Here is a 13,362-nt window from a genome sequence, read left to right as displayed (position 1 = left end):
TCTCTGATCCTTTGTGGTTTCAAGTGCATCTTTTCTCATTCTCATTCAGCTCTGTGGAATCAGGACATCCTAATGCTAGCAACATTGGATTCAAGAATCTTTAGAGTATTTGTGGTTTCCAGTTTTTATGTGAGTTATGATTGCTTCAGAAGTCTTAAACTGAAGGTGCACTGGAACTGCCGAAAATATACCATGCTGAAACCAGCCTTTTGGCGCGGTGTCCATTTCAATTTCTGCGTTGGTTGGCGGCTTGGTGCATCTGCTGGTAGTTGCCCCATGCAGGTTTGACATTTATGTGGTGCTTTACTATGTTCATGTAGAAGCTGAACAGGGGCAAAAGTAAAAAAAAGTGCAACAGTTGCCTGGTTCTTGTATGTTCATTTTTGCTTGTTTGACTTGCAGCATCCTGCATATTGACTGAATTTTTTTTTTCACTTCAAAGTCTGGGTGCAAGCCTGATAGGGCCACCTAAACAGTTTTGTGTTCGGTCCCTCAAGAAGAAACACCAACTTGTTTAAAGTTGCCAGTCCAAAGATGATACTTTTGCGTAGCCATCGAGGTAGGTTTGTTCAGTTCCAGAGTTGCGACTTTGCATCTGCCTGCACCTTTCTTGTTAGCAATACAATGCAAGAACATGGCAGGAGGAGAACATAATTTGTGTCTCTGGTGAGGTTGGATCTGCAAAATAAGTTGCTTCTTTGTGTTTTTGGCGTTGCTGTGGATCGTATCTGGTGTGGTTCCAGGCGACAGGTTGGACCATCTGCAGTCTTGGCCCTCGTTTGGCCTTATTGACCAACACTGGCCGATAAAGAGGATTAAGGGGCTCCTTCACCCCTCTCTCTTCCTCTTCTCTTTCTTTTTTTTTTCTCCTCTTTTTTTCTTCGTCTTCCTTACCTATGGCAAAAAATTGTTGGAGAGGCCGAGGGGTTTCGAGCAGACTATGCTGTGATGAGTCCTGCCTTTCTCTCTGCAAGCCTGCAACTCAATTTAATTTACCTGTCACTTTCCTTCACATATGGTAGTTGTCGCTTGTCACTGTGTGGTTGCCAAGTGAAACCAAAACGAATGAATAGGTGTGTACACGGTGACATTGCTTTTTTTTTTCTCTATATATTTTGGATGTACTTAGTCATTGGGCTCGTCCATGTGCGGATGTCCGACCAACGTGCATGGTGTGTAGCGCGCTAGGCAGGCGGGTCCGTGAGCTAGAGGTGAAACACGGGAGTGGGATTTTCGGGAGCGGAACACATACGAGCGTAATAGAGATTAAGTGGTATGAGGTGATTAATTTCTGCAAAATTTAAATATAATCTGCAGAACTGAAAGCAGGACATTCTATTTTATACGAGAATCACTACGTATTTTTTTAAGTGATAGAGAATACAAATGGAAGGTGGAGGCAGCAGCAGAGTTGTGAATTAGGCCCAGTACATGGTGACATTGTTTTTTTATTCTCTATATATTTTGGATGTAAATGTAAATGGAAGGAGGAGGCAGCACCAGAGTTGGGAATTAGGCCCAGTAGAAATCCGGCCTGGACCATCGTGATCGAGCAGGCTCGGGTAGCACTATCAGAGATTCGAGCGGCCTATCGATTGCCCAAACAACCTGGCCACACTACGGCCCGATGATAGCGGACACGATTAGGCCCTGATTTTCTCCTCCACCACCAGGCCCGGTCCTTCCTCGGCTGAAAGCGGCGGCGTGCGAAGCTCATCGTCCGCTCCGGCGATCTCAACAACTCCGATGACCGACGGAGAAGGAAACATAACCGCTCGCTCGCTCTTGCGCGACTTGGCCGGCCATGGCAACGCGACTACTCAGGGTCGCTCTCATCCCAATCTCGCACGCGAGCTGCCAGGCTAATCTCGCTGCGACACGTAGACGTATACACACTCATAAAACATCTACCAAATATTAGAGATGTGGAGTTTGAAGATGAAGAAAATCACTATATACATCTCGTTGTTAAACGACATCATTAACTATCACTGATAAAAAATTCTATCTTGATAAGACATATAAATAACAAACACTTTGCTAACCAGTTAAATGGAGACTTGTTTCTTCACTTACTCATAAATTTAGTGCCGGAGCCTCACCATTATTACATTTGAACCAACAAGAAAGGACAATTGATTGATCACCTAGTACTACTAATTGTCGATGGATAAGGTGGTGGCAGGCTGGCAGATAGCGAGAGCGATCTGATATCGATCGATCGACATCACATGGTGCTCCTGTCAAGATTCAAAGGTAATCGTTCAGTTATCATAGTTATCGAGCTATTTGGTCTGAACTGTATTCATAAATTAAGATTTATTGATTAAAATTAAATTTAAAATAAAAAAATAAAAATTTGATAAAATTCAACCGATTTCTTTCAAAATCTATCGAATTACTTTATGGAGTTACCGTGGTTACCGTTATAGAGCGATTTTTAAGGTGAAACATATTTGTAAACCTGGCTAAAGCTCACCGGCTTTGTCCCTTTGCTTGTTTTGGCACCCATCATTCGAGCATGCATTATTGCATGCGTGGTCCTCGCTTTGGTGCTGATAAAGTTGTTTAGCCTGTTGTTGGCCAGGCCCAGACACCTGCGACCTTTGACGTGACCGGCGCGCGTTTTTGCGCCGTCATTTTGGAGCGGTGGGTCGCGTCGTTGGTGCCGCGCTGGTACAGCTCGGATGGGCCGTGGACGGCTCAGATCGGGCGCAGATTAATGGCGCCGTGGGGCGGGTTCCCTGCTGTCTGCTGATTTGTTACACAAATTTTTTGGTACAAACAAATAAATTCGTGTAAATCTATAAATAGCAAAGATCACCCGTCCAATCCTATCGGAAAGTTGTGGTTGATTTGACTTAGCGAAGGGATTGGTTTATAGAAAATTCTCATGTGGTTATAAAATATATGAAATAACCCTTTTACTTATAGGATAAACCGTAATATTTAGATGGGGATCTGACAGATAACACTTATTATTTTCAGTTTGCATCAAAGATTTTCCCATTTTTGGAGTCTCGGTTGATGGCTTGGTTGATCAACCTAATTCTAGGTAATGCACATAGCCCATGGATTATGATTTCTTCACTGTGCTCCCTCATTACAAGAATGTAAGACGTATTTTATTTAAAAAAATTAAATTTTATAAGTTTTGACCGATAATTAGTTAAATTATATGCGTATTTAGTATATAAATTTCGTTTCAATAGATTTGTATTTCAAATCATTTTTAATATGATGTTGATTTTCTAGCAATTGGTAATATATTATAAGAGAAATTACAGTTAAATTTTATTTTTTATGATTTTTTAAACAAAATATATCTTATATTTTTGAACGGATGGAATAATAAACAGTGACGGTGTCAACCCTAATTAGTTCCTGTCCATGTAACGATGTCATTATTGATTTCCTTTTATTTTATCAGTCCCAACTAATGTTCGTGGAACTTTCTATGGTACAATAGATGACTTATCAGGGCTAATCCTATCAGCATCTGAACTTTGCATGGTATCACCGTCTTAAATAACAGCCCGTCAGATCAAAGGAAATTAACGGCTCTGATCTAGTGTAGTTCACCGGCAAGTGAATCCAGGATATTCCTTGTATATACCCTGACTTCTGAATGCTCCCGCCTTCAACGTGTAGCCTAGTCAGCCCCCCCCCCCCCCCACCCCCCATTCTCATGCATCTGCTGCTCTGTCAGTGTCTCGGTACACTGGCACGCACGACGCTGGATCGTCCAGGCTATCCGGCGTACGAACGGTGGTTAGGATTCATGAGATACTCCCTCTGTTTAGGAATGTAAATATGTATTGTATATTTTGATTGACAATTAGTTAAATCATATACATATTTAGTATACAATATTTATTCTAATAAAATTATATTTCAGAGTATTTTTAATATGATTGTTGATTTTATAACAATTAATAGTATGATATAAGAGAAATTAACGATTAATGTTTATTTTTAACGACTTTTTGAAGTAAAATATAACTTACATTCCTTAACGAAGGGAGTGGATCTCTAGCTAGCTCATCTCTAACTGTAATTGTTTCACATGATCAGGGCCGCCAATCGTCGACGGCAGGCAGACCAGCTCATCGGCCGAATGGAGCAGGAGGCTGAGCTCTGGATCCGAGCAGGGCGAGTCAATTCGGTTTTGTGAGTAGCCGGTCATCTAATGTGATCGGAGCCTGGTTGATCTCGGTAGTGTACAGTGGCTACTGCTAGCCAGCGTGAGTGTGCGGCACTCTGCGTTGTTTAACTTTTCTGTAAAAAACACTATTTCTTCTCTTAATGCATTTTTAATATGGAGATTGTTTTTTAAAAGTTTAATATAATTTCAGCTATATTAGAAAAAAAAATTGGGTGGGAGATAAGACAAGAGGCGTGCGAGGAAGAAACAGGGGGAGCAGTGAAAATGATCCCTCCACGCAGGATTCGAGTCAGCTGAATCGCCTGCGATCCAGCAGCCCGTGCCCTTGCTAGCTGTCTCATCTTCGTCTTGTTGCACCCCGCTTGCCAGATTCACTCAGTGTCCTTTTATTTATTTTTAAATATTTATAACTTATGTGCACATATTTACATCACCACGTGCTATTTATATAATATCTATTGAAAATCAAAGATATAAAATTTGTGGATCGATGAAACCACATAGACGTCTCGCTATTGGTAAATATATTATCTACTTTAAAAAAATCCGTTTTAATAAAATATATCAGAATAAATCTATATTTTAATCTTTGATAGATATAGATACATCTAACTCCACTGATCATCCAAGATGAGACTTGTTATCTCGGTATCCTTAACTCCTTTCCTTCTCTCCCACCTGGTTTCCAGCTCATTTCCTATTTCTTCTCGGCCACTCACGTCGTGATCGTTCGCTATAAAAGGAGAGCAGAAGACGCCTCCTCCGATCTTGGGTTCACCTCACCCTCCTGGCCTTTTCTTCTTTATATAAGTCGCCGGGTTGAAGTGCATCGCACCACCTCCTGTCCTGCCTGGTTAGTTTGCACAGAAGCGCGTTCTTCTCTCGTCTCCAAGAAAGCGCCGCTCTTTCTCTCGCGTTCTCTTCGCTCCGGTCAGGTCCACCCTTCCATGGCCATCGCCTCCCGCGTCCCGAAGAGCGTGCTGTCCACCTTCGCCGCAGCCAAGCTCCCGGAAGCGGCCGCGGCCGCCGGAGAGGCGGTCGCCGCGGTGCCGGTGGCGCCGTCCGAGAGGAAGGTGCTCGAGTTCGAGGACACCAGGAGGCTGTTCGCCGGGGAGCCGTCGTCGGTGCTGGTGCGCACGCTCACGGCGCTGCAGGCGCTGTCCGTGGCGCCCCTGGTGGACGCCGCCACCGCGGCGCTACGGTGGCCGGCGGTGGCCGGCAGCGCGCTGGGCCGGGCCGCAGCTAGGGCCACTGCGTACAGGCACTTCTGCGGCGGCGAGACCTCGGACGAGGCCGCGGACGTCGTGCGCCGGCTGTGGCGGGGCGGCATGGGCGGCATCCTGGACTACAGCATCGAGGACGCCGAGGACGGCGACGCGTGCGACCGCAACGCCGCCGGATTCGTCGCCGCCGTCGACGTCGCCGCCGCGCTGCCGCCGGGCTCGGTGAGTCACCGTCGTGGTCGCCGCTTACCCGTCCACTGCTTTCTTTTTCTCCGTGGCGTGCGTGGCGATGGGACGGGAGGCTGCCATGTCGGACGGAATCTTCGGTGTCGTCTGCGCGAGTGGACCCCCGGATTCCGTGGGAATCTTCTGGTAGTAGACTGCCTAGTGAATCGCCCGGCTGTCTAGCTGGTGCTGATTCAGTCACTGCACGTGGGCCCTGGAAACCAGCAGCTGATTATAGAATGTCACTCTTGCTCTGTCTCCGCCTCTCGCTCCCAGCTGAAAGCATAACATCAAAACCCTACTGTCACGCTCGGAATCTTTATTTAGACATCTCTAATCACTACGTAAACACTGCACTAAACCTCAATGAAATTTGCAATTAGGCTTGATTATGACACCCCGTAGCTGCCGGTGCAGGCAAGCGTGTGCATCAAGATCACGGCGCTGTGCCCGATCGCGCTGCTGGAGAAGACGAGCCACCTGCTGCGGTGGCAGCACAAGCACCCATCGTTCGTCCTGCCGTGGAAGGCGCACTCATTTCCAATCCTGTCTGACTCCAGCCCGCTCTACCTCACGGCGTCGGAGCCGCCGGCGCTGACGGCGGAGGAGGAGCGCGAGCTCCAACTCGCGCACGAGCGGCTGCTGGCGGTGGGCGCGCGGTGCGCGGAGCACGGCATCCCGCTGCTGGTGGACGCCGAGTACGCCACGGTGCAGCCGGCCATCGACTACTTCACGTTCGCGGGCGCGCTCGCGTTCAACGGTGGGGGCGCCGGGGACAGCGAGCGGCCCATCGTGCACGGCACCATCCAGGCGTACCTCCGCGACGCACGGGACCGGCTGGAGGCCATGGTGGGCGCCGCGGAGAGCGAGCGCGTGCGCCTCGGTCTCAAGGTCGTGCGCGGCGCATATATAGCCCGCGAGACCCGGCTGGCCGCCTCCCTGGGCGTGCCGTCGCCCATCCACAGCAGCATCCAGGACACCCACGACTGCTACAACGGCTGCGCCGCCTTCCTCCTCGACCGCGTCCGCCGTGGGTCCGCCTCCGTCATGCTCGCCACCCACAACGTCGAGTCAGGTAACCACACCATGAAAAAAAAAATCCAAACTTTTTGTAGTAACAGAACAAACAATTCTTGTGGCCTGTACTGAAAATCCTTGCGTTCCCAGGCCAACTCGCGGCGGCGCGTGCGCAGGAGCTAGGGATCGCGAAGGGCGACCAGAACCTGCAGTTCGCGCAGCTGATGGGTATGGCGGACGGGCTGTCGCTGAGCCTCCGCAACGCCGGGTTCCAGGTCAGCAAGTACCTGCCGTACGGGCCGGTGGATCAGATCATCCCCTACCTGATCAGGCGCGCCGAGGAGAACAGAGGCCTGCTCTCCTCCTCCTCCTTCGACCGGCAGCTGCTCCGGTACGGCCATTGCACACATCGTTCTGCAACAAGACCCATCATTCCGAAAGCGCCATTGATGTGATGCTAAAGTGGTTGTGTTTGTGCTTGATGATTTGGTGCAGGAAGGAGCTGGTGAGGAGGGTTAAGGCCGCCGTGGTGGGACGAGAGTGAAGTGTTCTTCCGGAGCCTAGCTGTCAGACTGGGGGACGGGGGAGTAGAAGCTGTAAATACTCCCTTCAGTCTTCAGACATTGATGTACCGGAGGATATTGGGTGAATAAATGGATGAATGGAATAATGTGTTCTCGTGGATGCTCCGGACTATCACCTCTCCCTTTAGTTTCAGTTTGAAACTGAGGCATTTCGTAGGAATCTTACACGAAACAGAACTATTATCGTCGAAACGATGTGAAACCCCCGCGTTCCATTTTTTTTTATAAAACCGGCAAGAGAGCTGCTTATTTTATTAACAAGAAGAAAATTCCGATGCACCGGCTTGCTCAATTAATTAAAAAAAATTTGAGCGAAAACAATAAAAACAATCAGCAAACTACTTAGCTAGGCTAGGCAGGAGATGGTTCACAACGCTGTAGAGCAGTTGATAGTCGGAACATGCAGCAATCATCCTAAAATGCAGGCTCAACTCCCAGTTGATGCCTCCAATGAGCGCACGACGCCAATGGTCCTATTGTCGCCCATTTCAAAAACCGAAAATGGGTTTTCACCAAAAGAAACTGTTGTTATTTATATGAATTTTTAATGTTGTCCTGAGCTTTTCTTTTTTGCTAGGCTCGAGACCCATTTGCTTTGGTGGGTCCAAGTCCATGCGGTAAAGCACAAATGGGCATCAGCTCTGCTAGGTCAAGGAGCAGAGAGGATGTGTGTGCTTGGGAGAAGATGGGACTGGCGGCGGCCAATGGGGAGGCAACGATGCAACCACCTTTGATATCTTTGGGGTCGTGAGCTGGATGGTGTCATTGCTGCCTCTATATGGGTGGTAAGCTCCTCCCAGAAAGACAGTAGAGAGAAAAACACGATTATCCCCTTCCTCCCTCACTGCCTTCCTCTTCGATTTGGTTGACATCTTTGATTTGGAGTTGAGTGGATCTCATGCTCCAGTCTTGGTGCTTCGGTGCTTGAAGAGGTTGAGTGGGAGGTGCTCCTTTGTTGGTGCTTCTCGGAGCTGTACACGTTAAGGCTCACTTGCATGCGTCAACACGGTGCAGTGAGGCTTTGTATCTATGTCTTCCTCGCCGGTGGCAATGACGGTGAATAGGATTTCTATGACAGCGGCAGGAGTGTCGTGTCGTGCCTCGATTCTCAGTGCATTTGAGTAACTTGCTTTGTGAGTATTTTCCCTCTTTTGTTCTAAACAACACAAAGTCAAATACGGCTTTCTTGCTCAATGATGATGAACATGTATATTGAGATTGGGCATGTTTCTAAGTACACCAGTATAGGCCTGTAATTTCTCTAGTTTTGTGATAGAAGTGCTAGCACTTGGAGGTTGCTTGGTGTGTTTTCGGTTATGTTCCTGTACACCGAGAAATCATGTTGGTTTTGTTATCCAGTGCTACACATGTTAGATTGATCCATGTACATGTGCGGTTATGAGGTTAAAGTCTGCTTGCTAACATATTTGATACTTGATAAATTGATGTGTTAGTTTCTCTGTACTTCCCACTTGCACTCTGATATTCAGTTTTGACTTTATCTTAGCAGTAGCTTATTTCTTCTATTCAGAGTATGAATACTTTGTTTTGACATAGCAGCGATGTACATGATGATGCTTTAAACACTTGAGAACTCGATTAGGTTCTATTTACTAGCTGAAATCTTAGAAACATTACTCAATCTACAATGTATTCACTAGAATAATTAGAGAGCAGAACTCTAACAGTTATGGAGCCAATTGTTATACAATATATAAGAGCACTTTTATATAAATTATGTTCCCACTGTCTAATACTTTCTATATACATGATGATAGATATTGTCTTTTGTCACTTCCCAAAAATTCAAATCTAGACATTTAGCATGCATGAGCATCATGGCGTCTTAAAATCATGTGTTTAAGTTGTTCAAAAATATTTTGAAAACATATGTCTTTAGTTTATGTGTGTTTTTACCATATTTACTTTGGGTGAAAATAGTTTGGTGGTGGCTAAGAAGACCCAAAATCCTTTTGAAAGAAACCGGGAAAAAGACCCCCTGGCGGTCCAACCGCACACCTATCGGTCTGGCCGCTAGAGGCGTGCAGAAACCCCAGAGCCTCTGTTCCCTACAGTCTAATTGAGACTTCTCGCGGTCTGATCGCGTCTACTTAAGCCATCGACCAATTCTTATCCACTCGCCCACTCATTCGTTCTTCCCCCGAGAGAGAGAGAGAGAGAGAGAGAGAGAGAGAGAGAGAGAGAGAGAGAGAGAGAGAGAGAGAGAGAGAAGATGTGGGAAGATCCCCCATCTCAAGCTCAATGGAGACTGAAGATTGAAGGAGATTGTCGTCCACAAGTCCCCTACGTCATTCCCGAGCTCGTCCCCAAGTTTTCCCCTTGCCAGAGTAAGACCCAAGCCAGAGGAGAGAAAGAAGATCTCCACCTCGACTGGAGATCAACAGAGACATCTTCCTCAAGCTCCTTGAGGACTTCCCTGAGCTCATCCCCTTCCTCCTCTTCGCCGGAAATGCTTCTACGCGGGTTCATCCAGCCCAAGCCCGTACACCACCCCGGAGCCCGATCTCCAAATCAAAGCTTCCCCGGAGTAATCTTCTCTAATAGAAAACTTCCATACGCTAAGGTGAGACATCTCCTACGATTTTTCCGTCGTTCCCAAGTGCTAATCCGTCCCCATTATGTTTAGACTCGAGCTCCACCCTAGCCTAGATCCTATCCATGGAGCTTTCCAATTTTAGCTTGGTGAATGTTGTCCAACCCACCATAGAAGTACTTCACTAGTATCCTAGAGCGTCTTGGCACCCTTCATGTTCGAAGGCATCGCCGAAGACTTCGTCGTCAGCCTCATGGAGGCGCTGCCAGCCAGACCCAGCGGTCTAATCGCCGTTATGGATGGTCTGGCCACCGGGATGGAAACCTAGCTAATTAGTTCCACTTCAAACTCCATAGTCAGGAGTTAGACCGCCGTTTGGCCGGTTTGACCACCAGCCGCAGTCAAACCACCAACCCTCCTGGTCTGATTGCCAGATCCACTCAAAGATGTTCTCTTCTCTGCCTGCCCACAATCTGACCGCTACCCTGCCCCCGGCTGATCGTCAGCCACCCAGATCATAGTACCCTTAGCCTATCTTGTCCGATATTTAAACCTCTTCTAGCCCAATTGTCTGAGTGTTCTTTTACAAATATTTTCATAATCATGCATCATGTAAAATTATTTTGTAGCATTTCATCATGCTTATTGCGATGCATTCTCTTCTTTTAATGATCGTCTAGCTGGAGAGTGGCATGGTTTTCATGAGAAGGTTTTGTGGGTTGATCTCGTTTTTGAAGCATAGTATAAAGGCAAGTATTTAAGTATATTTTACCTCATAATTTGGATTATGTGGACTCTAAATTGATAAGTTATTGCTTATGCAAGTTATACATGTTAGAGTTCCAATATCGGATATATGAGTAGAACCTATGTTGCTATATTATTTCTACTTTGATCTTATTGATGATCCTTTTTCTTGTAACCTGGGTAGAATATTGTTGATATCTAACTTAAAAGGTTGACCAAAATGCTTACCAATTTATAGGTCATCGATAGAAGTCGAGCAGTGGTTCAACCATTGTTCGCGAACTTAGGACTTATTTTATTGTTCACCAAGATAATTATGATATTAGAAAGTATGAGTTGTGAGAATAAGACGAGATATGAGCGGTGCTAAGGGTAGACCGGGAGAGGAATCCGGATGGTATAGACCACTTGCATCGTTTAAGCACCGATTATTTTTGCAGGTGACTCTAGCACTTTTTGTACTAACCACATATCTGATTATGGAAAGGATGAACCAAATACCTCGTGCAGTTGTGATCCTTTAGCTTTCACGTCTCGGGTGTCGTAGGCATAATAGGCTTGTAGGAATAGTTTTAGATGATCCCGCACCTAGAGATGTCTATTCAAACAGTTAGGGCTTACTTAAGAAAGGTTGACACGAGTACCTCTTGTGTGGGCCTGTGTAGTCATGCAAGCCGAATGATCCTCGAGTCGTGTGCGTAAAGATGTATTCTACAGTGTGTAAGAACAATTCGAATTATCACGCTCTCGATTATGAGCATGCTTTTGTCTATTTGCAGCAGTCATAAAGTACCGATGTGAGATGATGGTATGTTATATGGGAAATGGTTGGTGATAGCTATTGATGAGGTAAGATAGTTTTGTTACAGACATGCTTGTGTTATGGATTTTAAGATAGAAGGGTATATGTGGTTAAGTGTAGATGCTCATATTTTTATGTCAAAATTGCTTTTCCATATGAATCTACTTAATCTCGTGGCTGATTCATTGCTAACTCATCCAAATGTATAATCCTTGAAGTGAGGTTATTATATGTACCTATTATGGATTAAGTCTTACGAGTATCTTCATACTCACGCTGCTTATTTTCTTTTCAGGTGAAGTTGGGTGTCAACTACATATCTCCCACTGAGAGCTATGTGGTGGTGAGTAGCAACTATGCTACTCTAATCCCGATTGTTGGTCTTATTGGCAAATAACGCCACTGATTTTGTTTTCTTTAATTGTATTTTCTGTTACGATGTATATGTGTTTACGCTAAATGAAATCATATCTTTTGTTAAATATATAAACTTATAATCTTTTGAATCCTTGTAAATCTTGATGTTATAATATTTATACTGTTAAAGTTATATGTGGGTAATAGTTTTTCTGGAAGTTACCAACACACATATATTGAAACTGTCGGAATTGGATTCAGACTTAATCATCGGCGATTACGATCTTTACGATGAGAGGTATGTTAGCACGTGGGCTAGCTCTTATCATATCAAATGATCGTTTCGTAATTAATTCGAATATAATTTGGATAGATCCTCGTATCTTTCAAGGCATACTATCATTTTATCTCGAGCTCATGTGTAGTGGTTTAATATCCAGACTCTCAATATCATATTATGTATAACAGAAATCTCTCAACGGAGGCAGTAAAAACACCACGGCACCGTCTCCATCAAGAAAACGCGTCTAAAGACATCACCAACACTGGTATCAACAGGAAGCCGAACCCAGCTTTCGCCAGGTGCTCCGCCCCGACCAAGGCTAACGAGGTCAAATCTGTCTTAGCCTCTAGAACGTAGCTGCAGCGTGTCTTGTCGGCTAATTCTGGTATTCTACCGAGTACCTAGCATTTCAGTGGGTTTACAAGCCAAACTTGCCTTCCAACCCCTGAATAGCAAGCAGACTTTACTAGGTCACGAGGTGCACCTCGATCGGTTCCTACCGCCGTGCCGACTGCCGAGCAACAGCACAACGGAGGGACAAAAAAACTTGATCTTCTCTTCCATCTCGAAAAGGATTACCGTTCATTCAATGCTCTTGGGAGCCCTGCTATTTAGCGCCCACGAGCAGGCCTCCTCGCGAAATTTTTAACAGCCTCACGCTCTTTCTTTTTCCTTTTTTTTTAAAAAAAAATTCCTCATCATTTTTTCTTTTTTAGAAAAAAATTGCACGAAAAAGGTTTAGCTCAAAAAATTTTGAGAAAAAAATTTGCACCAGAAAGTTTTTCTCAAAAAGTTAATGAGATATTTTTAGAATTTTTTTTCTTAAAAAGTCAATTCTAGCCTCACGCTCTTTCTTTTTCAGAAAATTTTTCCCTTGCCGTTTTTCTTTTTTAGAAAAATTTGCATAAAAATAGTTTAGAACAAAAAATTTTGAGAAAAAAATTGCACAGAAAATTTTCCTCAAAAAATTTGAGAAAAAAGTTAATGAATTTTTTTTAGCTTTGAAGTACTAAGAAAAAGTTTTAAAAAGAATTTAAATACACCCACGTACCAGTCGTTAGCTCGAAGCGCAAAATTTTCGCACGCGAACCCTCTCCAGACCAGAATCTGACGCTAGGTGTCAAGGTCAGTCAGTCCATCGCTACGTGTTTTGATCCCTCTGTACGTGCCATCTCCTCCAGGGTGTCTGCCGGAGCTGCAACGGCATTGCCGTGCGCTCCCAGGCACGTTACGCGCGCGAGGGGGCAGGTAGCGTCCCCATTCTCTTCCTCTAGAAAACTGGAAAGGATAGCCATTCTCTTTCTCTGGATTCTCTTCCCTTAGATATCTTGAAAAGGAAAGCCATTCTCTTTTTCAAATACACTTGAGGAGCTCAATACACTGAGCAAAATTATAGTTCTAAAGA

The 13,362-nt window shown here is 45.3% G+C and overlaps 1 protein-coding gene across 2 annotated transcripts; it reads left to right on the top strand.

Annotated features, from left to right (window-relative positions):
- The first annotated feature begins 4,794 nt into the window (after positions 1-4,794).
- On the top strand, positions 4,795-7,314 carry LOC133903907 (proline dehydrogenase 2, mitochondrial-like). Of its 2 annotated transcripts, none has more exons than XM_062345387.1 (4): positions 4,795-5,610; positions 6,019-6,688; positions 6,781-7,021; positions 7,126-7,314. In XM_062345387.1, exons 1-4 carry the CDS (start codon positions 5,113-5,115, stop codon positions 7,172-7,174), a joined length of 1,458 nt encoding a protein of 485 aa, XP_062201371.1. In that variant the 5' UTR covers positions 4,795-5,112; the 3' UTR covers positions 7,175-7,314. The 2 variants fall into 2 exon arrangements, with proteins under 2 accessions (XP_062201371.1, XP_062201372.1); XM_062345388.1 differs by having other exon boundaries at positions 4,797-5,610; positions 6,031-6,688.
- Positions 7,315-13,362: the final 6,048 nt, after the last annotated feature.

Source organism: Phragmites australis, chromosome 21 (genome assembly GCF_958298935.1).
Source record: "Phragmites australis chromosome 21, lpPhrAust1.1, whole genome shotgun sequence".
Taxonomy (NCBI): Eukaryota; Viridiplantae; Streptophyta; class Magnoliopsida; order Poales; family Poaceae; genus Phragmites; species Phragmites australis.
Note: the sequence above shows the minus strand (reverse complement) of the source record. Positions and strands in the feature narration are given on the sequence as shown.

What these genes read in the sequence shown, in the direction of transcription:
- LOC133903907 (XM_062345387.1), top strand. Translation starts at nt 5,113, where the DNA reads ATGGCCATCGCCTCCCGCGTCCCGAAGAGCGTGCTGTCCACCTTCGCC. An exon ending in CACCCACAACGTCGAGTCAG is followed by an intron (nt 6,689 to 6,780) that starts GTAACCACACCA and finishes TTGCGTTCCCAG; the next exon opens with GCCAACTCGCGGCGGCGCGT. An exon ending in TTCGACCGGCAGCTGCTCCG is followed by an intron (nt 7,022 to 7,125) that starts GTACGGCCATTG and finishes GATTTGGTGCAG; the next exon opens with GAAGGAGCTGGTGAGGAGGG.